Raw genomic sequence first — 23,561 nt, forward strand, 5'->3', positions numbered from 1 at the left:
TCCTTCTCACTTCTCTACATGGTTCTGAGCTTCAAGTCCTTCAGTGCCAGAAACCTGGATTTATAATTTTTGAGCAAATATCACTGATATATTTGTTTAGGAATTAAACACATACATTTGCTACTGAGAACCAAAATCCTCTTCACTGACTTGAACAGATAATATGGCAGGGGCTTTCCAACCCTGTACTGGAGACCCTCACAACCAGACATTTTTTTTTGGGGGGGGGGGGGGGGGGGGGAGAGGATATCAGCATGGAATATGCATGATGTAAATGTACATTCACGAAAGATCCATTATATGTAAATTAGTTTCATGCATATTCATTTTGGATATCCTCACTGGCTGTGGGGTCACCAAGACAGAAGCTGGGAAGCCCTGGTCTAGTGCATTACTCTTGGATGCATATTCTTGGGTCTTCAGGGACTCATGAGGTCCATATTCAAAAGTCTTTTAGATGGATAACGTAATAGCTATATTCAGCCTTTATCCAGTTAAATTCTAGCCACCTAACATTAGCTGGCTAGAATTTAGCTGGATAAGTTAGAGACGGTCCACGGGTGTAACTGGGAGAGATGAGTTATCAAGCTAAGTTAACCAGCTAACTCCGATATTCCCTGTATGTACCCGGATCAGTCCAGACTCCTGGGTTCATTTCCCCCTGCCAGCAGATGGAGACAGAGAAAAAGCTTCACTGACACTGGACTATAACCTCTAGTGCCTCCTGCAGCTCCTCAGTATTTCTCTGTTCCCAGCAGATGGCAGAGGGTGTGAATCCTGCAGTTCTGCAGTTTGCTAATTTTTTTCAGCTAATTTTTTCTTGTGAGCCTTCCTCCCAGAGGTTTCTTTTGTTTTTTTAGAATCCTTGTGTGTTCTGCCCTGTCCAGTTGAGGCGGCCAAGCCGGGGGTGGGTTCCCTTGTGTGTGCTTGGTTTGTGTGCCCATGGGGTATAAATCTGGTTGTCCAGATCCCTCCCCTTCACGAGGCTGCTGAGGTGGCTGCAGGCTCCTATTTTATCCCAGGATAAGCAGGATATAGTCCTCACATATGGGTAACGTCACTGGACGGAGCCCTATTGTGGAAAACTTTCTGTCAAAGTTTCTAGAAACTTTTGACTGGCACACTGAGCCAACTGAGCATGCCCAGCATGCCATGATCCCTCGAGCCACAGCGGTCTCCCTTCAGTCTTTTTTCCCCGCTGCTATTAACCTCGCGGTGAAGGAGCTCTGTGTGGTAATTTTCACATGCTATTTTTTCTTAACAGAAAAGGTTACAAGTTTTTCAAAGTTATCCCCTCCATAGGAGTCTCCCTTTTTCCACCGTCTGGTGAGTACATTTTTCCGGTCGATACCGTTATTTCGAATATTTTAGTCAGAAGACCGTCGACAGCTGTCCGGCCTTCAAAATGGCTACCGGGTTTAAGAAATGCCCGAATTGCCCTCACACCATGTCTATTACTGTTATGGTTATTGATGTTTGGGTGGATCCTTGGACACTGTGGCAGCTGATCACACCCACGGGGGGCAGCCCCGTGAGGGACCACAGTGTCAAGCTAGACTCTGGACACACAAACACAGATTTGAATCTTTTATTAAACAGTTTTGGAAACCACCAGAGGTGGCAGTAGTGAGTAGTGGATGTTGAGCCTGGCTGGGCAGGTCTCCCACAGAATGCTGGAACAATGAATCCTCTGCTAGGCTGTGCTGTAGTGGAAAGAGACTGAGAGTTATGAGTACACAATGAGAAGCATTCAGAGTCCCAGGTAGAATCAGGAGAAGCTCCGAGACAGGGGGAGCAGGCCCTCGAGGAGCGAGTACCTGATCCCTTAGAACTGAGAGACTCAGTGGTATTGTACTCACGTAGCAGTAACAGAGATTCCACTAGACGAGAGGTCTGGCACCGGAACAGAGGGCAGGCCCTTGAAGAGCGAGTACCTGGTTCCAGTGAAGCAGTACTGTGGAATAGATGGTAGTTGTACTCACAGATGGAAACTGTTAGTGAAGTCTTCCAAGTAGAAAAGTTTGAAGATGCAGGCAGCGACTCAGGGAACATGGGCCCTCGAGGAGCAAGTACCAGTTTCCTGATAGCACCTGAAAGAAGCAGAAGAGGCCCGAGGAGCGGGTACCCTGTTAGCAACCCCGAAGGGTGTAAGAGTTCCAGATAGCGCTGGAATGGCAGAGCAGCTTTGGTATGGGGAGTGAATCCCATCCATAGTGTTACCGTTGCTAACTCGATAAGCTAGCAAATACTGTAGGCTTAAATATCCGGGCAGCGTGACGTCATATCAGGGGGACGCCCCTGAGGATCGCGCCAACGTGGAAATAAAGATGAGGGCGGCGTGCGTGCTCGGGCCCTAAGGTACCTTGGAGGAGCATGGCGGGAGGTAGTACCAAAACCGGTCCAGGGACGCCGGAGAGGACGGCAAACAGACGCCGTGGCAGCCAGCAGTCCGAGGTGAGCAGGAGGAGCCGCAAGTAGTGAGAGGTAGGCGAGGCAAAGCCGTCGAAAACCGTCGGTTGCAACAATTACGGACCCACACATCAAATGTGTGTTGTGTTTGGGCGAGAAACACGATGTATCAACATACCCACAGTGTGCTGAGATGACAGCAAAAGGCAGACGGGCTTGTCTGGAGAAGGTGGAGCATCTTTTCCATCTTCAGTTGCTGCCGTCAACATCGACCTCAACACACTCGTCTCCGGCTGGAGCGGCAAAAAAGTTAGTATTTAAGACACGATGTCATCCCGATGAAGCTGGTGACCGTTCATCTCCGACTCCTTCTCAGTCATCTATAAAATCCACCTCATTGCTCGAGAAAAAGGTCACCGAGCATCAGGAGAAACATTGGCACCGGCATTGAAGAGCTCTGGAATTGATGTCCGGGGGGCAATCGATACCTATCGAGCCGACTCCGACAAAACCTTGGATAGAGGAGTCATCAGTACCATCGATGCCTATCACTCCCAGGTGATCCCCACCAGTTTCGGTGCCAGGTACCGTGCCACCACAGGGATCTGTGGAAGGGCCAGTTTCACCTTCACTGCCACCCCCTTTAGCTGCTCTGACTTCACCAGCTATAAGGGCGGAACTGGATGGTTTCATCCGCCAGGCGATTAAAGAAGCTTTACGGGAGATTCCATCGATGCCATTGCCAGCACCGGCACCAACTCCATCACAAAAGCTGATTCCATCACCGGTGCCGATTCCATCGCCGGCACCGATGCCATCACCGACGCCAATTCCATCACCAGCACCGATGCCCGCACCGACACTGATGCCGGACTTGACACTATTGGCACCGATACTCACCAAGCTAGATGCTCTTCTCGGTGCCATTCTGGTTCAACCTCTCCCACTAGGATCAAAAACTCCACTTCCCAGTCCTAGCGACAATGATGTCTCGAAGAGTTTACCGATGCCTGAACCAATACCAGAACCATCGGGTATATCACATCGGAGGCCTTCTTTTTCTCTATTGCTTCTATCGATGCCACCGATGAAACCATCAATGCCTTCGATGCCACCATCCCTCCCTCACTCCACGCCTCCTCGACGACCTTCTTCAGACACCTGGGATGAGGGAGGCACCGATACTTCATCAGATGATATTTTATCGGATCCTTTCCCTCCGGAAGAGAGGAGGAAGGCCCCTCCAAAGGACCTTTCTTTTTCCAAATTTGTAAGAGAGATGGCTGATACCATTCCTTTTCAGGTAGCGACAGAAGAGGACACCAGACAAAAAACCCTAGAGGTTTTACAATTTGTGGATCCTCCTAAAGAAGTTCTGGCAATCCCTATACATGATGTACTCGTGGATCTCCAGCACAGACTATGGGAACACCCTTGTACCATACCACCAGTAAACAAGCGGACTGACGCCACTTACCTCGTGCAACATATTCCAGGTTTTATAGAAAACCCAGCTTCCACACCAGTCTGTGGTGGTGGAGTCGGCCCAAAAGAAATCAAAGAGGATCCGACCACACTCATCTATGCCTCCTGGGAAGGATCAAAAGTTTCTGAACACCCTTGGCTGAAAAATGTTTCAAGGTCCATGCTGGTTTCCAGAATTGCGTCATATCAGTTATATATGACTCAGAATCAGTGCAATTTGTGGAAGAAGCTGCAAGAGATGTCAGATTCACTTCCTCAGCAGTTCCATGATTCCTGCAATAATATCATTTATAAAGGCTTAGAAGCTGGGAAACATGAGGTCCATGCAGCCTATGACAGTTTCGAAACATCATCCAGAATGGCTGCAACAGGAATCAGTGCTCATAGATGGGCCTGGCTGAAAGCTTCGTATCTTTGGTCAGAAATTCAGGAAAAATTGGCGGACCTTCCTTGTGCAGGAGACAATCTCTTTGGAGAGAAAGTACGGGATGCTGTAACACAGTTGAAAGAACATTTGGAGACTCAACGTCAACTCTCTTCTGTTCCACCAGAGTCACAATCGTCTGCACGTCGACCAGCCAGGAAAGACTCTAGAAAGCCCTATTATAGACCACGGAGATATTATCCCCTCAGCAACCCATGGCAGACCATCCAGACCAGCCCAGAGAGGCCAAGCTAGACAACCAAGAGCACCTAGGACCCAATCTCCTCCTCAGACAGGCCCTGCATCAGGATTTTGAAATCCTGCCAGAGGACAGCAGGTGGACTTTAGCTGGGTCCAAAATATATTGAGGTGCGGCCAGAGTATCCTTGGTCTCCGCAGTTCGGGAAAGAGCGTCTGCTCTAGTATTTTTTGAGGCCGGACGATACCGCAGAGAGAAGTTAAATCGGCTGAAGAACAGAGACCAGCGTGCCTGCCGAGTATTCAGCTGCTGAGCCCAGCACAAGTATTCTAAGTTCTTGTGGTCTGTGTATACGGTAATAGGATGTTGAGCTCCCTCCCGCCATTGCCCCCACTCCTCGAACGCCATCCTTATTGCTAAGAGCTCTTTGTCACCGATACCGTAGTTTCTTTCAGCAGGAGTGAATTTTTGGGAGAAATATGAGCATGGTAATAGGGTGCCATTGCAAGAGAACTGGCTGAGTACAGCTCCCACCGCAGAGTCAGAGGCGTCCACCTCTACTACAAACGGGCGCGAAGGGTCAGGGTTGCACAGGCAGGAGTCATGAAGGAAGGCCTGTTTCAGTTCTTTGAATGCCTGAAGCGCCTCAGGTGGCCAGTCCTGGTGTTGGAACCCTTCCTAGTAAGGGAGGAGCTACCACATGTGAGTAGTGAGGGATGAAGTGCCGATAGAAATTAGTGAAGCTGAGGAAGCGCTGGAGGGCGTGGATCCCCACAGGAAGTGGCCAGTCCCTGATACTTGTAACCTTCTCGGGGTCCATGTGGAAACCAGTGGTGGATACTATGTATCCCAGAAATGGGAGAGACTCCTGCTCAAAGAGGCACTTCTCAAGTTTGGCAAAGAGGCGGTGTTCCCGGAGGCGTTGTAGTACACGTCGCACCTCCTTGCGATGAGTAGGAAGATCCTTGGAATATATTAGCACATTGTCCAGGTAGACAATCACACTGGAGTGAAGCATGTTCTGAAAGACCTCATTCATGAGGTTTTGGAAGACTGCCGGGGCATTGCACAGTCCAAAGGGCATTACTAAATACTCATAATGCCTGTCGCGGGTATTGAAGGCGGTCTTCCATTCATCGCCAGGCTTTATACATACGCCCCTCAGAGATCGAGCTTCGTAAAAACTTTCACCCCTTGCAGGTGGTCCAAGAGCTCTGGGATGAGCGGAAGAGGGTACCTGCCCCGACGGGTTATGGCATTGAGACCACGGTAGTCTATGCATGGCCTTTGGGAGCTGTCCTTCTTGGCCATGAAGTAAAAACCAGCTCCTGCCGGGGAGGTCGAAAGTCGAATGAATCCCCTCTTCAGATTGTCTTGGATATATTGAGACATTGCTTGAGTCTCAGGCAAGGACAAGGGGTAAACTCGGCCTCGAGGAGGAGTGGAGTAGGGTAGCACATCTATAGCACAGTCAAAAGGCTGGTGACAAACGTAGGAGCCGCATGCCGAGCACAGAGACTGGGAAAAAGGAGGAAGCCATACATTACAAAAGCCTTCTTTTATGTCTCTGTAAATATATTTTCTTTCTTTTCTTTTTTTTTTAAACTTACCTGAGCTCGGCCTTATTTGGCTGAGTACAGAGATGGCCTCCGGAAGCGGGAGGAGAGAGAATATGCCATTACCGCTGTGCTCAGCTTCCTGCACCCGCTGCCTTTCAGTCACTTTAGCAGCTAAGTCCATGCCAGCTGAAAAACCAGCTACCGGATCAAGTCACTCATCTGAGGGACCACATAAATCACCTCAGGAATTCTCAACTGGGGGAGGGACCTTTTGGTATCACTGCAGGAGAGCAGAGCAATGTAATATCCTTAATTCTCCTTGTACAAAATGAAGCTATCCCTAGTAGGGAGATGCACGTCCACCATCTGGAGATGGAGAATACTGGCAGGCTGATATTTATTTATTTAACAGTTTTATATACCGACGTTCATCAGAGATATCACATCGGTTACATTGAACAAAAAACATTACGCTGAAGTGGCATTTGACAAGGAACGTGGAGGATAAATATATAAGAACTTGAACTAGAAATTCGGAATTATATATGATTTTTACAGGAGAGTATAAGAGTTATATATGATAGTTACAGGTTATCACTGCAGGGGTATATATACTGTGGTGTCACTTTGTTCCATCTCCATCTGCTGGTAGAGGTGCATAACCCACTTGTTCTGGATTCATCTGATTGGATGCTGAGAAAGTTTATCTGGCTAACTTTGCTATTGTTAAACCCCCGTTGTTACAGCTCCAAATATATAATATTTCACCCAACCAACCTATACACACTCCTCTCCCCATCCTATTAACCCAATCCGATATATAACAACAGCGAGTATGTAATATCTTTCCCGTATGTAATATCTTTATTGTATGTATGTAATTAGCCTTGCAAGTAATAACTACTACATGTAATCAACTTACATGATAAGACACTGTGACGATGCTTTTACATCCTGTTGCATGATTCTGTAAACCGTTCTGATGGCAAAACCGAATGACGTTATACAACCAAATGTTATTGTTTGCTTGTCGTTTTCACACATTTCACATCTTTTTGTGCAAGATAGTAGTTTAGGCATAGTGTCTTGTAAACTATCTTGCCAAATTCTAAAATAAGTTCTAAGTCTGTTGTCAATAATAGGCACCTCTACACTAAATAATCTGCAACAATACTTAAGGAACCACCAGTGTATAATCACATGAAAAGAGGGAAAAAATAGCTGGTGTATGTTAATGTTTATACTGACAGCAATGGAAGAAAAATTTGGCATATAGAGGAAAAGACCTCAGGACTGGTATTTTTCTGAATGAATTTGTCAGAATTTAAACCAGTCATTGCAATCATAGGTCTAAAAACCTCTAATGATTCATTTAGTAGAAATATATTTTTTTCTTTTTTATTTGAGACACATTAGTAAATGTCAAAACTTGCTCCAAAAATTCTGAATTCTTATAGAAAATATTGTGAGCAAAAAAATTTTTATCGGCATAGAAGTGAACTGATTCGAATCAAACCGATACCATTCTGTGTCTATAAACCATTATTGCAGTCTCTAATACATTGCCAGGTCAACAACAAATCAATTCAAATCGCAGTCTCTTTGGCGCTTAAAAAAGCTGCTGAAAGGACAGTTCAAGACACACTCTTAATGGCACTGAATAAGTTGCCTGGTAACAATTTAAGTTGTAATCTTTTCGGTACTTGAAAAAGCTGCCATGATAGCATAGATTTTACTTATCTTGAAGACTGTTGGTTTGTATGTGCTGAAAGACGCCAGAAACGCCGACGTATGTTTCGCAAAAAAGCTGCATCCAGGGCAGTGTCGCGTCTTGACAAATTATATTTAACAATAAGAAACATTGTGTTTAAAGTCTGGAATTGTATAGTTCATCTTATCGATGTACAAATGATTGTTCTACTTACAGTTTCTGTCCCAGTCAAACTTTGAATCATTGGGCTTCAAATTAATGGCAAGATACGTGCATATTGACTAGCTGTTTTTATAGGCTACTCACGAGAGATGTAATGACATCATAACATCTTTCAGGTGTATTGATGAATGATTTTGTATTCGTTAAGCTATAGACTGGACCAATCTATCTTGCTATTCAATCCTAAGGGTTCCTCACTCTGCAATCTGAAAATCCATTGCTGTTCTTTTCGATACAAATGTTGTGCCCGATCTCCTCCTCTTATGTGTGATTTTGCTGTATCAATAATAAACCACTTGAGTTGTTCAAAAACATGATTAAATTGGGCGCAGTGAAAAACAAGAGGTGCATTTTCTTTTTGATTTTTGATACAGCTTCTGTGCTCGCAGATGCGCTGTCTCAAAGATCTTGTGGTTTGACCCCCATAATAGCGGGAGCAAGGGCAAATGATAATATAAACCACATAAGTCGATGCACAAGTGCTGAAATTTTTAATTATGAATTTTTGTGTTGCGAGCGCAGCCTTCAGAAGCCGATGGTGTGGGCTCGGTGCGCATCACTTGGCTCATGGGACAGTGGAACCCCTGGGCCACAGGGCAGCTCAGGTCAGGCCATGAGTCGTACCCATGGTGAGGTGTGTGTGCGGGAATGGGCGGCACAGGAGCAGAGCTGGACAGAGCTTGGAACACAGGGCTACAACAAGGTCTCTGGCTAGGGCTAGGACTAGGAACTTGGAACACAAGAGAGTTCAAGGAAAGCTAAAGCATAAGAGTCAAAGTGGAACTTGGAACATGGGACTCTCAAAGAGACTTGGAACGTAGAGATGAAGAGATAAAGACTTGGAACTTGGGACTTGGAACGTGGGGATGTAGAGCTTGGGACTTGGAGCATGGAGATGTAGAGCTTGGGACTTGGAATGTGCAGACATAGAGCTTGGGACTTGGAACGTGGACTTAGGACAAGGAAGGCGAGTCCCTCAGGCACCCTACACAGCACAAAGGGCTGGTTGCGGACCACACTGAAGACTGAGGCGATGAACAAGACACAGGCGTGGATGAGCAAGACCCTCAGGCACCCTACACAGCACGTGGGGATTGTCTCGGACCACACTGTCCCCTTCATGCCCTACACAGCCGGATGGCTGGTCGCGGATGCGAGAAGATCGGGGCGAGCTCAGGAAGTCTCATAGCACAGGGTAGTGGAAACCCCTCGGATCATCCAGAGTCGGAACTAGAAACAAATAAAAGCTTGAAGCTAGGAAGCTCGGAGTAAAGCATGGAATCTCCGGAGGCACCGGGTCCCACTGGACCTGGAGCATTAGGACTGGGACAACATCAAAAGGGAGACAAGGTACAATGATGAGGACTTACAGACATCTTGGAACTAGGAACTTGGAAAATCTTAGAACATAGTTACGATGGAGAAGGTACAGAGAAGGGTGACCAAAATGATAAGGGGAATGGAACAGCTCCCCTATGAGGAAAGACTAAAGAGGTTAGGACTTTTTAGCTTGGAGAAGAGACGGTTGAGGGGGGATATGATAGAGGTATTTAAAATCATGTGAGGTCTAGTATGGGTAGATGTGAATCGGTTATTTAGTCTTTCAGATAATAGAAAGACTAGGGGGCACTCCATGAAGTTAGCATGTGGCACATTTAAATCTAATCGGAGAAAGTTCTTCTTCACTCAACGCACAATTTGTTGTGTTCCGTGGCCGCAGTCAGCCACGGCTTGAACGCTGATGGCGGGCCGCCGTGGCAGCATCGGGGGAAGCTGCAGAAATCAGGTGCCCGTCATTCCCGTGCGCCAGCGTGGGTCTCCGAGTTGGCTGCCGGGCTGGGAGCCGTCCCTGCTCCTCCCTTGCGGCGTCGGGCAGCCTTCCTCCGCTGCCGGGGATCCAAGATGGCTGCCGCCATCTTAGGCGCGAGGCTGCGCCTCCTTGCTGGATTTAAAGGGACCTCGTCCCTTTAATTGCCTACACCTGTTCCCAATGCACCGGACCAGGAGAAGTATATAAGGAGACTTCCTCTGCTCATTCCTTGACTTGGCAACTCTTCGTTGGTCGAGTCTGCTTGCTTCGGTGACTCTTCTTGAGCTTCGGATCCTTGCTTGCTGGTTCCTGTTTCGTCTCTGTGATTCCTGGTATCTGACTTCAGATTGGCAAGCGGTGATTCCTGGTGTGTGACTTCGGACTGGCAAGCAGTGATTCCTGGTATGTGACTTCGGACTGGCAAGTGGCGATCCTTCGGTGTGTGACCTTGGACTGGTAAGCGGCGACCCTCTGGCAGTTGGCCTTGGACTTCTTCTGGACCATCATCTCCAAGGGCCCACCTAAGTCCCAGCGGCCCGGGTCCCTATGGGCTCCTCCTGGGGGACCACGGGCTTCCAGTGGCGAAGACCCATTTGGCTTCTCCGACATCTCGTCTCTTCGCTTCTTCATGGTCACCTCAGCCTTTCTCTGCCGAGGGTCAGCCAGTCACATCTTCTGTTCTGCCTTGCCACCCGACGGGGGAACCTAAGGATCCACCTCCTAAGGTATACCATCCTCCCGTCAGTCCAAGGGTTCACAAGCCTGATCATAACAGATTGCCAAGTCCATGAACCCGGCGGAGGCATCTGCCTGCCAGGCCATTCTGGGAATGGCCCAGCGTTTGATGGACCAGCAAAAGACCCTGGATGCCCTTGTCTCTGCAGTGGAGGGCCTGAACCAACGCTTTGAGGCGTTAGGGCCCATGAACCCCACTCTGCCGTCCCTGCCTGTGGCTTCCGGGGGCTGCTCAGTAATCCGTCTGCCTACACCGCCACGTTTTTCTGGGGAACCCCGGGATTGCAGGGGTTTCATTAACCAATGCAACATGCACTTCCGCCTGCAGTCAGCCCTTTTTCCCGACGATGCTACCAAGACCACCTTCATTCTCTCTCTCCTCGAGGGGAAGGCCCTAGAGTGGGCTTCCCCCCTGTGGGAATGGGATGACCCCGTTCTGAGTAATTTGAGAGAGTTTTGGGAGCTCTTCCAGATGAGCATCAGTGATCCCACTCAGGAGGTTTCCGCCGGGCCCAAACTATTTCAGCTTCGCCAAGGTTCAAGGATGTTGGCCGAATTCGCCATTGATTTCCGGAACCTTTCTTCGGAGCTCGGCTGGGGCCCCAACTGCCTATGAACCATCTTCCTTCAGGGGCTTAGCCCCCGAATCAAGGGCGAGCTCGCGGGCCGGGAACTACCTAGATCCTTGAACGCACTTATCAACCTGGCAGGGTGTATTGATAGGCGCCATCAAGAATGCTGCCTAGAGGCCCAAACAACTACAAAAGCCTTGACTCCTTCAAGGCGCCCTCGAAGCTCACCTTCTCCCAAGGGTGAATCGGGAGCCTCCCAAACACCGGTCGAAGAGCCCATGCAGTTGGACCGTGGGAGACTTTCCACACAAGAGCGCCAGCGGTGAATGAGAGAAGGACTTTGTTTCTACTGCGGCGGGCCATCAAATAGCCACATACCCGGCGCGGCCGGGAAACACCCGGGCCTAGGACCTGAAGGAAGTCTCTTCCTGGGCCTAACCTAGTCTGCACCTCCACTAACCCTACCAGTGGCGCTAACGTCTGCGGACGGTGAGTTCCACACGCTAGCTCTGGTAGACTCCGTGGCCGGCGGCAACTTTATTATGAAGAGTCTGGTGGAGCACTTGAAGATTCCACAGATCCATGTTCCAGCTCCATTGGTCATCTTATCGATTCAAGGCAAGCCCCTCCCAGGACGAGTGACACATATCACGGAACCCGTCCAGTTGAGGGTTGGACTCCTTCATCGTGAGCGGACGCCCTTCCATATCTTGGAGCATTCCATACACCCTGTCATCCTGTGTCTTCCTTGGCTTCAGGAACACGGTCCCCAGTTTGAATGGAAAACCTTGCAGTTAACCTAATGGGGGCCGAATTGCCACAACAATTGCCTCCAACTGGTAATTCCAGTCTCATGCTCCACCGCGCTCGCCAGTCTTCAGGGCCTGCTGGCCTCCTATGCCATGTACGCAGATGTCTTTTCCAAGCAAAAGGCCGAGATACTTCCGCCTCACCGACCATTCAACTGTGCCATCAACCTCCTCCCTGGCACTGAACCCCCTCGGGGGCACACCTATGCCCTTTCGCCTGTGGAGATGCAATCCATGACTCAATACATCAAAGAGAATCTGGAGAGGGGCTTCAATCATAAGTCAACATCCCCAGTGGGGGCTGGGTTCTTCTTCATTGCGAAGAAGGACGGAACCCTTTGCCCTTGCATCGACTACTGGGGTCTGAATGCCATAACGGTCAAGGACCGGCGCCCCTTGCCCCTCATCTCCGAGCTCTTTGATTGTCTGCAAGGTACGAAGATCTTTCCTAAGTTGGATCTCCAAGTGGCCTATAATCTGATTTGCATCAAGAAGGGAGATGAATGGAAAACGGCCTTCAACACCATAGACGGCCACTATGAGTACCTAGTGATGCCGTTCGGGCTCTGCAATGCTCCAGCAGTGTGTTTCAGAACACCATGAATGAAATACTCCGCAATCTCTTGTATCGGTGTGTGGTCTTGTACCTTGACGACATTTTGATTTTCTCCGATTCCCTTGCCACTCACCGTCAGCACGATGTCCAGGTACTTCAACGTTTAAGAGAAAACAGACTTTATGCCAAACTAGAAAAGTGCCTCTTCGAGCGGGAGTCTCTTCCCTTCTTGGGGTATATTGTCTCCAGTGAGGGATTCCACATGGACCCCCAGAAACTAAAAGCCGTTCGGGAATGGCCGCAACCGTCCAGACTGAAGGCACTCCAATGGTTTTTGGGTTTCGCCAACTACTACCGCTCCTTTATTCCCCATTACGTGTCCATTGTTGCTCCGATGAAGGCCTTGACTCGAAAAAGTGCAGACCCAAAGAACTGGCCTCCGGGAGCGGAGGCCGCCTTCCTCCAACTTAAAGACACGTTCCTTCAACAGCCGTGCCTTCCCCATCTGGATCCGCAATGGCCGTTTGTCATAGAAGTGGACGCATTCTCAGAAGGCGTGGGGGCCATCCTGAGCCAGACCACGAACCACCATAAACTACACCCTTGTGCCTTCCTCGCTCGCCAGTTCTCCCCGGCAGAGCGGAACTACGCCATTGGTGATAAAGAGCTCCTAGCCATTAAAGTGGCCCTTGAAGAATGGCGTCCGTGGTTGGAGGGGGCACAACATCAGTTTACAGTCTACACGGACCATAAAAATCTTGAGTATCTGCATCGGGCACAGCGACTCAATCCTCGACAGGCACGATGGGTGTTATTCTTCACCCGCTTTAACTTTGTCTTATGCTATAGACCGGCCAGGAAGAATCTTAAGGCCAATGCCTTGTCCCGTGTCTTCAAGACTACAAAAACTTCAGACGATCTCCAGTTTATCATCGAGCCATCATCGGGAAAACTCTTGTTCCGCTGCACCTGCAGAAACAAGTTCTGGCATGGGCTCATGACTCCCACTGCTCCGGTCATCCGGGACAGCATCGGACCCTACAGACTCTTCACCGTTACTATTGGTGGCCCAAGGTCAACAAGGATGTCCGATCCTATGTGGAATCCTGCCAGTCATGCGCCCATCATAAGAGGATTCCTGGTTCGACCCCAGGCTTGCTTCAGCCATTTCCAGCACCCATGGAACCCTGGACCCATCTCGCAATGGACTTTGTGGTCGATCTGCCTTCATCCAGTGGGAACACTGTTATATGGGTGGTCATCGATCGATTTAGCAAAATGGCACACTTCGTGCCCCTCCCAGGGTTGCCGTCTGCACCACAGCTGTTCATCCATCACATTTTTAGACTGCATGGTCTGCCCAGATGGATCCTCTCGGACCGAGGCCCCCAATTTACTGCCAGATTCTGGAGGGCTCTCTGTCAGAAATTTGATGTCACCTTGGACTATACTTCTGCCTACCACCCACAGACCAACTGTCTAGCAGGGAGGACGAACCAAACCCTTAAGCAGTTCCTCCGCATCTACGTGAATGAGAAACAGGACGACTGGGCAGGTCTACTCCCATGGGCAGAATTTGCACTCAATTCACAACTTTCTACGGCCACTGGATCCTCTCCATTCCAGATAGTCTATGGGAAACAGCCACGTCTGCCGCTGCCGGTTCCCATTTCTGTCACATCTCCTGTGGCCCAACTCTCAGCGGACGAACTGCATCGTCTTTGGATCTCGACACGGCACGCACTGATTAAAGCCAGTCAGGTGGCAAAAAGGTATGCCGATCAGCAACGGAGACCATACCCGCCTCTGAGATCTGGTCAAAAGGTATGGCTGAGTACCTAGTTTATTCGCCTGAAGCTGCCATCAGCGCGTCTGGACCCTCGATTTATTGGACCATTTCCCATCCTCCGTCGGATTGGTGCAGTGTCGTATCAGCTTCGACTACAGCCTTCACTCAAGATCCACAAGACATTCCATGCCTCCCTTTTGAAGCCTCTGGTCCTATCTTGGCCTTCCAGTACGCCTCCGACTCCCCAACCTATCGCCTCTGAAGATGACCTCACCTATCAGGTCTGAGAGGTGTTGGACATGCGAAAGCATAGAAAGAAATGGGAGTATCTGCTAGCCTGGGAGGGGTTCACCCCCAAAGAAAACACCTGGGAGCCTTTGGCCAACATCCTAGACTGAGGCTTGCTTGATCAGTTCCACAGAGACCATCCGTCTAAACCCAAGCCTCCGGGGAGGCGGCCTAAAGAGGGGGGGTACTGTTGTGTTCCGCAGCCGCAGATGGCTGAGGTCGTGGCCCCCTACCTGAACGCTGATGGCGGGCTGCCGTGGCAGCATTGGGGAAGCTGCAGAAATCTGGTGCCCGTCGTTCCCGCTCACCGGCACTAGTCTCCGAAGTGGCCGCCGGGCTGGGAGCCGTCCCTGCTCCTCCCTTGCGGCATCGGGCAGCCTTCCTCTGCGGCCGGGGATCCAAGATGGCTGCCGCCATCTTAGGCATAAGGCCGTGCCTCCTTGCTGGATTTAAAGGGACCTCGTCCCTTTAATTGCCTACACCTGTTCCCAATGCACTGGACCAGTTGAAGTATATAAGGAGACTTCCTCTGCTCATTCCTTGACTTGGCAATGTCTTCGTTGGTCAAGACTACTTGCTTTGGTGAGTCTTCTTGAGCTTCAGATCCTTGCTTCCTGCTTCCTGTTTCGTCTCTGTGATTCCTGGTATCTGACTTCGGATTGGCAAGTGGTGATTCCTGGTGTGTGACTTCGGACTGGCAAACGGCGATCCTTCGGTGTGTGACCTCGGACTGGTAAGTGACGACTCTCTGGCACTTGGCCTTGGACTTCTTCTGGACCATCATCTCCAAGGGCCCACCTAAGTCCCAGCAGCCCGGGTCCCTACGGGCTCCTCCTGGGGGGACTGCGGGCTTCCAGGGGTGAAGCTCCAGTTGGCCCTTGCATGGACCTCACGACTACTTGACCTCTCAAAGGTCCACCTAAGTCCCAGCGGCCTGGGTCCCTACGGGCTCCTCCCGGGGGGGGACGACCACGGGCTTCCAGTGGTGAAGACCCAATTGGCTTCTCTGACGTCTTGACTCTTCGCTTCTCCATGGTCACCTCAGTCTTCTGTGCCGAGGGTCAGCCAGTCACATCTTCTGTTCTGCCTCGCCACCCGACGGGGGAACCTAAGGATTCACCTTCTAAGGTATACCATCCTCCCGTCGGTCCAAGGGTTCACAAGCCTGATCATAACATAATTAAACTCTGGAATTTGTTGCCAGAGGACGTGGTTAGTTCAGTTAGTATAGCTGTGTTTAAAAAAGGATTGGATAAGTTCTTGGAGGAGAAATCCATTACCTGCTATTAATTAAGTTGACTTAGAAAATAGCCACTGCCAATACTAGCAATGGTAACATGAAATAGACTTAATTTTTGGGTACTTGACAGGTTTCTTATGGCCTGGATTGGCCACTGTAGGAAACAGGATGCTGGGCTTGATGGACCCTTGGTCTGATCCAGTATGGCATGTTCTTATGTTCTTATGTTCATCTTGGATCATCTTGGAATGGACTGCAGGGCTTGGAATGGAGTGCAGGACTTGGAACATGGAACTTCTTGGAATGGACTGCAGAATTTGGAATGGACTGCAGGACTTGGAACATGGACCTTCTTGGAATGGACTGCAGTGCTTGGAATGGACTGCAGGACTTGGAACATGGAACTTCTTGGAATGGACTGCAGGACTTGAATGGACTGCAAGACTTGGAACATGGAACTTCTTGGAACAGTTATCCGGATCAGAACTCATGGACATCCGGACTTGGAACGGACCACGGGATCTGGACTCACAGACGTCCGGACTAGGAGCAGACATCGGGAGCTGGACTCACGGACATCCGGACTTGGAACAGACATCAGGACCCGGACTCAGGAACAGACATCAGGATCCAAACTCAGGAACAGACATCAGGATCTGAACTCAAGAACAGACATCAGGACCCGGACTCAGGAATCAGACATCAGGATCCAGACTCAGGAACAGACATCAGGACCCGGACTCAGGAATCAGACATTAGGATCCAGACTCAGGACCAGACATCAGGACCCGGACTCAGGAACAGACATCAGGATCCGGACTCAGGAATCAGGCATCAGGATCCGGACTCAGGAACAGGCATCAGATGAAGAGATGTCTTCAGGAGCATCTGAGCTGATGTGAAGACAAAGCTGGAATGAAGCAGAGCCCTCTTATAGGGCTGAGAGGGCAACTCCCTGGGAGGAGGACCACACCTCTCTGTCCCTTTAAGAAAGGAAGAGAGCCATGGACCTGCCCCCTAGGAAGAGCAGAAACAGGAAGTTCAGAACCCTGGACAGCGTCGTCCTTCCCGCTGTGCAGGGAGGAGATGGAGCGGAGGAAGCTGGGCCTCTGGGCAGGCCCTGAAGATGTCGGCGGCGTCCTGCCTCATCAAGGAGGAGAAGGCTGGGCCGCAGGCAGGCCCTGACGAGGGAAGCAGCCTCCAGGCGAGGCAAAGACTCAGCATGGCTCCTGCCATGCCGGCAAGATAGAGGCCGGGCCGCGGGAGCACTCAGTGTTGGCCGCCTCAGGCGAGGCCCCAGCTTCAGCTGCGGCCTCCGAACTGCGAAGGGCAGCACAGGCCAAGGAGGTAAGGCCCTGTCCGTGTGAAGCATGGGACAGGGGCGCAACATTTTGTTTTGTAATTGTGTTTGTAAATTCCTTTATTTGCAAGGTTTGAGAGCAAATGGAACAATGTTTCTCTTCTTCTGGTAAAAATGCTGGTCACAAAATTTCTTTAAGATTTTGGTTACTTGAAAAAGCCATTCTAAAATCTAAATCCTGGAAATCTTCGATATTTTGAATGATGGACCAATGGGAACGGATACTTTTGATGATCTGCCTACTTAATGGGGAGTATCGTGTAACATATGTAGCTAAAGTGTTTTCTTGTTCTGTATTTCTGTTCTTGGTGTTTAATAAATCTTCCCTATCACTGTATAAAGCCCTCTTATATCCAGTCTTGATACTTTTGCTTGGATAGCCTCTGGTTTAAACTGATGCATCAATTCTAAAGATTTTTCTTTAAAGATATTTTTATCTGAAGAATTGTGATACCGGAAGACTATTTTTTAAGGGCAATGGGTGAGAGCTTGAATAGTGTAGATAGGTGTTTCTATCCGTGGATTTCTTGAAAACACTTATGGAAATACCACCCTCCGGGGTCTTGCTGATTACAAGATCCAAGAAGGATATGTTGTTGAAACTCTGATTCAGTGTAAATTGAATATTCTCATCACAACTGTTAATCCATGTGTGAAATGAATGTAAATCTTCTATGGTACCATCCCAAATTATAAATACATCGTCAATGTAGTGTTCATAAAATAATAAACATTCTAGAAATGGTGAGTTATCGATCCATTGAGTTTCAAAGTCCATCATATATAGATTTGCAATGCTGGGCGGACATTTGTTGGTAGTATGTATTCTGAAAAATGAAGAAATTATTCTTCAATGCCAATTCTGCCAATTGGAAAATAAAATGTGTTGGGACCTTGTGGGGACGTTCTCTGCTCTGTAAAAATTGTAACAGAACTTGTAAAGCATGGGCTTGTGGTATTAAAGTATATAAGGATTTGATATCCATAGTAACAAACCAGAACTCACTGATGTTTAAATCCAAAGTTTCTAGCATGCACAAAAAATGAGACATATCTCGAATATGATATTTATCTTGTTGTACATGTTCTCTTAAATGACAGTCCACATATTGAGAAAGTGGTTCTAATAAGGAATCATTGAAAGAAATGATGGGTCTTCCCGGTGGATGATGTAATCCTTTATGCACTTTAGGTAAAGTGTAAATAGTAGGAGTTCTTATGAACTTCGGATATAAAAATTGATGTTCCTTGTTTGTAAGGTATCCTTCCTCCTTAGCATCATCTGTAATTATCTTGATCCTTCTTTGTAACAATTTGGTGGGATTGTTTTGTAACTTACAGTATGTGGCCGTGTCACTTCGTTGTCTCTGGATCTCTGCGATGTAATCGATCTTATTCATAATCACTACCGATCCTCCTTTGTCGGCCGGTTTAATTATCAATGATTTGTCTCTTGAAAGGGTCAATAGAATTTTTCTCGAGGTCTGATTCAAGTTGTTATGGTATTTGGGAACCTTCTTCTCAAGATTTTCCACTTCCTTAATTACAAGACGTTGAAAGGTTTCTATCAAAGGATGTACCGGACCTGGAGGAATCCATGTGGAACAGCATTTGACCAATGAAGTATCTCTTGAAATCAACGGAGAATTATGAAAATGATTTTTTAATATCAGCGATCTGATGAATTTCTGGAAATCTATACAAAACTGGAAAGCGTCATGCTTTTCGGTGGGTACAAACGAGAGGCCCAAGTTTAAAATGATGTTTTCTTCTTCAGACAATGTATGGTCTGATAAATTAATAACTACATTTTCTTACCTCTGTTCGTCCTGCGTGATCGAGTTGTCATATTTGTTGGTGCACTTCTGAAATCTCGCCAGTTTTTCTTTTCCCTTTTTTTTTGGAAAACTTCCTTTTTCCAAAAAACTTGCCTCAATATTAGTATTTTCCAGTTCTTCCTCTTCTTCTGATGATCCTTCAGAGGAATTATTAAAAGTCACGCATCTGGCCTGTTTGTTCTTGGGTTGCATCCAGGGGTATATATTACCCTTTTCATAATCATTTTCATCTCATTTGAATTTAGATGTTTTATATTCTTTAAGTTCTCTTTTAAAGGTGTCAATAGATTTCTGGAGATCCGAATAGTGATGGTCAAAACTTTCAGTGCTGATATCTGTTTTCAAAGCGGTCAATTTTTTGTCCAATTCCATTTTGATCTTGTTACATAAATGCTATGTAGATTCTATAATTAAGACCATAAGGTCTAACGAGCATTTATTAACATCTATCTACACTATTCAAGCTCTCACCCATTGCCCTTAAAAAATAGTCTTCCGGTATCACAATTCTTTAGATATAGAAGAAACTGTACAGATAAAAATATCTTTAAAGAAAAATCTTTAGAATTGATGCATCAGTTTAAAGCCAGAGGCTATCCAAGCAAAAGTATCAAGACTGGATAAAAGAGGGTTTTATATAGTGATAGGGAAGATTTATTAAACACTAAGAACAGAAATACAGAACAAGAAAATACTTTAGCTACATGTATTAGACGATACTCCCCATTAAGTAGGCAGATCATCAAAAGTATCCATTCCCATTGGTCCATCATTCAAAATATCGAAGGTTTCCAGGATTTAGATTTTAGAATGGCCTTTTCACGTAACCAAAATCTTAAAGAAATGTTGTGTCCAGCATTTTTAACAGAAGAAGAGAAACAGACTTCAATAGAAGGCACAAAATGTTCCGGTCATTTTAAATGTGGACATTGTTCCATATGCTCTCAAACCTTGCAAATAAAGGAATTTATAAACCCAATTACAAAACAAAAATTCATAATTAAAAATTTGAGCACTTGTGCATTGACTTATGTGGTTTATATTATCGTTTGCCCTTGCTCCTGCTATTGTGTGAGTCAAACCACAAGATCTTTGAGACAGCGCATCTGTGAGCACAGAAGCTGCATCAAAAATCATAAAGAAAATGCACCTCTTGTTTCTCACTGCGCCCAATTTAATCATGTTTTTGAACAACTCAAGTGGTTTATTATTGATACAGCAAAGCCATACATAAGAGGAGGAGATCGGGCACGACATTTATATCGAAAAGAACAGCAATGGATTTTCAGATTGCAGAGTGAGGAACCCTTAGGATTGAATAGCAAGATAGATTGGTCCAGTCTATAGCTTAACAAATACAAAATCATTCATCAATATACTTGAAAGATGTTATGATGTCATTACATCTCTTGTGAGTAGCTTATAAAAACAGCTAGTCAATATGCATGTATCTTGCCATTAATTTGAAGCCCGATGATTCAAAGTTTGACTGGGACAGAAACTGTAAGTAGAACAATCATTTGTACATCGATAAGATGAACTATACAATTCCAGACTTTAAACACAATGTTTCTTGTTGTTAAAGATAATTTGTCAAGATGCAACACTGCCCTGATGTAGCTTTTTTGCGAAACGTACATCGGCGTTTCTGGCGTCTTTCAGCACATACAAGACCAACAGTCTTCAAGATAAGTAAAATCTATGCTATCATGGCAGCTTTTTCAAGTACCGAAGAGATTACAAATTAAATTACCAGGCAATTTATTCAGTGCCATTAAGAGTGTGTCTTGAACTGTCCTTTCAGCAGCTTTTTTAAGCACCAAAGAGACTGCGATTTGAATTGATTTGTTGTTGACTGGGCAATATATTAGAGACCGCAATAATGGTTTATAGACACAGAATGGTATCGGTTGATTTGAATCAGTTAACTTCTATGCCGATAAAAAAAATTTTGCTCATAATATTTCCTATAAGAATTCAGGATTTTTGGAGCAAGTTTTGACATTTACTAATGTGTCAAATTTTTAATTTAAAGTTATCAAATAAAAAAGAAAAAAATATATTTCTAATAAAAGAATCATTAAAGATTTTTAGACCTATGATTGCAATGACTGGTTTAAATTCTGACAAATTCATTCAGAAAAATACCAGTGCTGAGGTCTTTTCCTCTATATACCAAATTTTTGTTCCATTGCGGTCAGTATAAACATTAACATACACCAGCTATTTTTTTACCTCTACACTAAAACCATCCATGAGGGACACAGTTGCTGCATACATGAAATCTACTTGTTTCAAAACTATCTTGGCAAAGAAGATTGTAAATTTAGCACTCAGCAGTATTTTTTTTTAAATATTATGTTTATTGATCATTTATAATAATTGCAAAGCAAATAATACTTTGCACAGTAATACAGAAGAGAAAAAGATTGCAAAGAAATACAATAAAAAGAAGCCATCGTTTCAAATCAGAATATCAAGGGGGAGGAAAACAAATTGAGGAGATTATCAAGAAAACATGGAAAATCCTTCCAAAAAGAAGAAACAGCTGTAGCATGTACTATATATAAACTCCTAGAAAGCACAAGTCGTCTGATTACCTAGGACTCACGTTTTGGGAAGAAAACATATGCCGTTTCCTAGAATCTATAAATGCTCTCAGTTGTCAGGGACAAACAAAATATAGCAATCAGTGTTTAACATAATAATACATTTACAAGGATACCTCAATGGAAATGATGCTCCAAGAGACAGTTTCCTGACGCAAAGTTAAAATTCCCTTTCTTCTCTCTTGAGCAATTTTAGCAAGGTCCGGAAAAATTTGTACAAACTGCACCATGAAATTTACCTTCATATTCTGAAAGTAACTACACCTGACCAGACTAATAAATTGGTCATAAATAAATGGAGCACAGTTAAGTTTGCAAAATTAGGTGGGGAATGAGCTTTGCTAGCACTAGAAAGTTGAAACGGAAGAAAGTAGACTCTAGTAAAAGAGGAAATATTTTCTGGGGGAATCTGTAATATCTCAGTTAAGGTGACTCTTGGCAATTCTCCACTAACTTTAGGAAAGTTTAAAACCCGAAAATGTAAATGTCTTAAGCGATTTTCAATAAATTCCACTTTACTAGTTAAGGCACCCCATTCCTGGATCATCACAGCATTAATATTCGGACATTTTTGTTGACTTCCTCTAAAGTATGAATCCTATAAGTATGAGCGATGATTCTTTGTTTCCTGGTTTTTCTGTATTTTATTTTTCTGTATTTCAAAATCTTTGTCTTTCTTTGTTATAAGCGTTTGTATTGTTTGATTGTTTTTGCATGATTATATATGTTATTTGGATTCCCCAATGCATATATGTATAGAATTGCATACTATAAAATACAGTAAATAAATAGATAAATATTGTATCGGCACAGTAAATGCATGGGTCTACTTTGCCTGCAAAAGTCTACCCACGGTATGGGCAGGCGGAAGTGAGCACAGGTCCTTGGTACCCCATGACGAGCTTCGAAGTGAAAGTACACCCACACTTTCACATAGGTGCCAACCTCCCGGGGTGGGGGCGAAGCTACAAACAGTCTTCATCATGGTGAGGGCAGTTTGAAAATGCCCCGCTTTATGCAAAAGAGAAAAAAAATCCTTTTAGAACAGAAACATTCTCTCCCTCTCTCACGGGGCTAGTGCCATTTTTTTTGTCTACGGAGGGAAATAATCTTCTACAGCCTGGGCCTTTGGTTTTGTGCTTAATCTTTATTCTAATTGTACACTGGTCTTTGAAAGCTTGATAGAAAACTCTAGGTTTCTCCATTTTTTAATTGTAACTCTGTATCTCCGGTTTAATTACAGTGGGAGCCAGTGCAGTATTTCAACAACAAAATAATATGCGACTTGATTGAACAGAGACACAAGGGCATCATCTCCATCATGGTAGGGATGAGATAAGTGCTGCTGATATCCAGATAACATGGGTTTAGAGATCAGTTCTATTAATTTGGGATATAAATATATCTGATATAAAGACAGGATGTACATAGTGATAGCACTATTGAATGACTTTGGGGAGTTATAAGAAGGTTATAAATTTCAGTGAAATAAAGTCATTTCTATTAACTCTGAATCTCCAGATTGATTTTGTGACCCAGTAATTCACCTTTTCCCAGTCTGTTTTCCACCTAATGTGTTTATCCAAGATTTGGCAATCAGGATTTCATTAGAAGGTTGGAATGTTTTTAGGATCGGCTAAAAAGTGGCAGTGTTGTGTGCTGCCCTGCAGAGGAACCAGGTTTTTGATTCCTGCTTCAGGTCTTCCACTCCCCGGGTCGACTGGGACTGTAGATGCTGATGCTGCGGAGGCAGCGTTCACAACCCCTTGGGAGGGGAAAGTAATCATGGTCCTTGCTTAAGGGTGACACCTAGTGGCTGGATTTAGGGGCCCATGATTGTGGGGTTCTGGAAAGAGCCCTGCCCAATGGCCCCCTGGCCCTGGACTGTCGCAGCTATGGTTGAGAGGGACATATAAAAATGGGGGGTTTAAAAAACCCTGGGATGG

The 23,561-nt window shown here is 46.1% G+C and overlaps 1 protein-coding gene across 2 annotated transcripts in view; it reads left to right on the forward strand.

Moving 5' to 3' along the window:
* MYO1H (myosin IH) overlaps window positions 1–23,561 on the forward strand; it is a 245,452-nt gene that overhangs the window by 112,315 nt on the left and 109,576 nt on the right. For both annotated transcript variants that reach the window (XM_029571488.1, XM_029571486.1), the window contains exon 13: window positions 22,859–22,939. In XM_029571488.1, the coding sequence (XP_029427348.1) occupies window positions 22,859–22,939 (81 nt within the window). The remainder of the gene's footprint in view (window positions 1–22,858; window positions 22,940–23,561) is intronic.

This window comes from Rhinatrema bivittatum, chromosome 11 (genome assembly GCF_901001135.1).
Source record: "Rhinatrema bivittatum chromosome 11, aRhiBiv1.1, whole genome shotgun sequence".
Taxonomy (NCBI): domain Eukaryota; kingdom Metazoa; phylum Chordata; class Amphibia; order Gymnophiona; family Rhinatrematidae; genus Rhinatrema; species Rhinatrema bivittatum.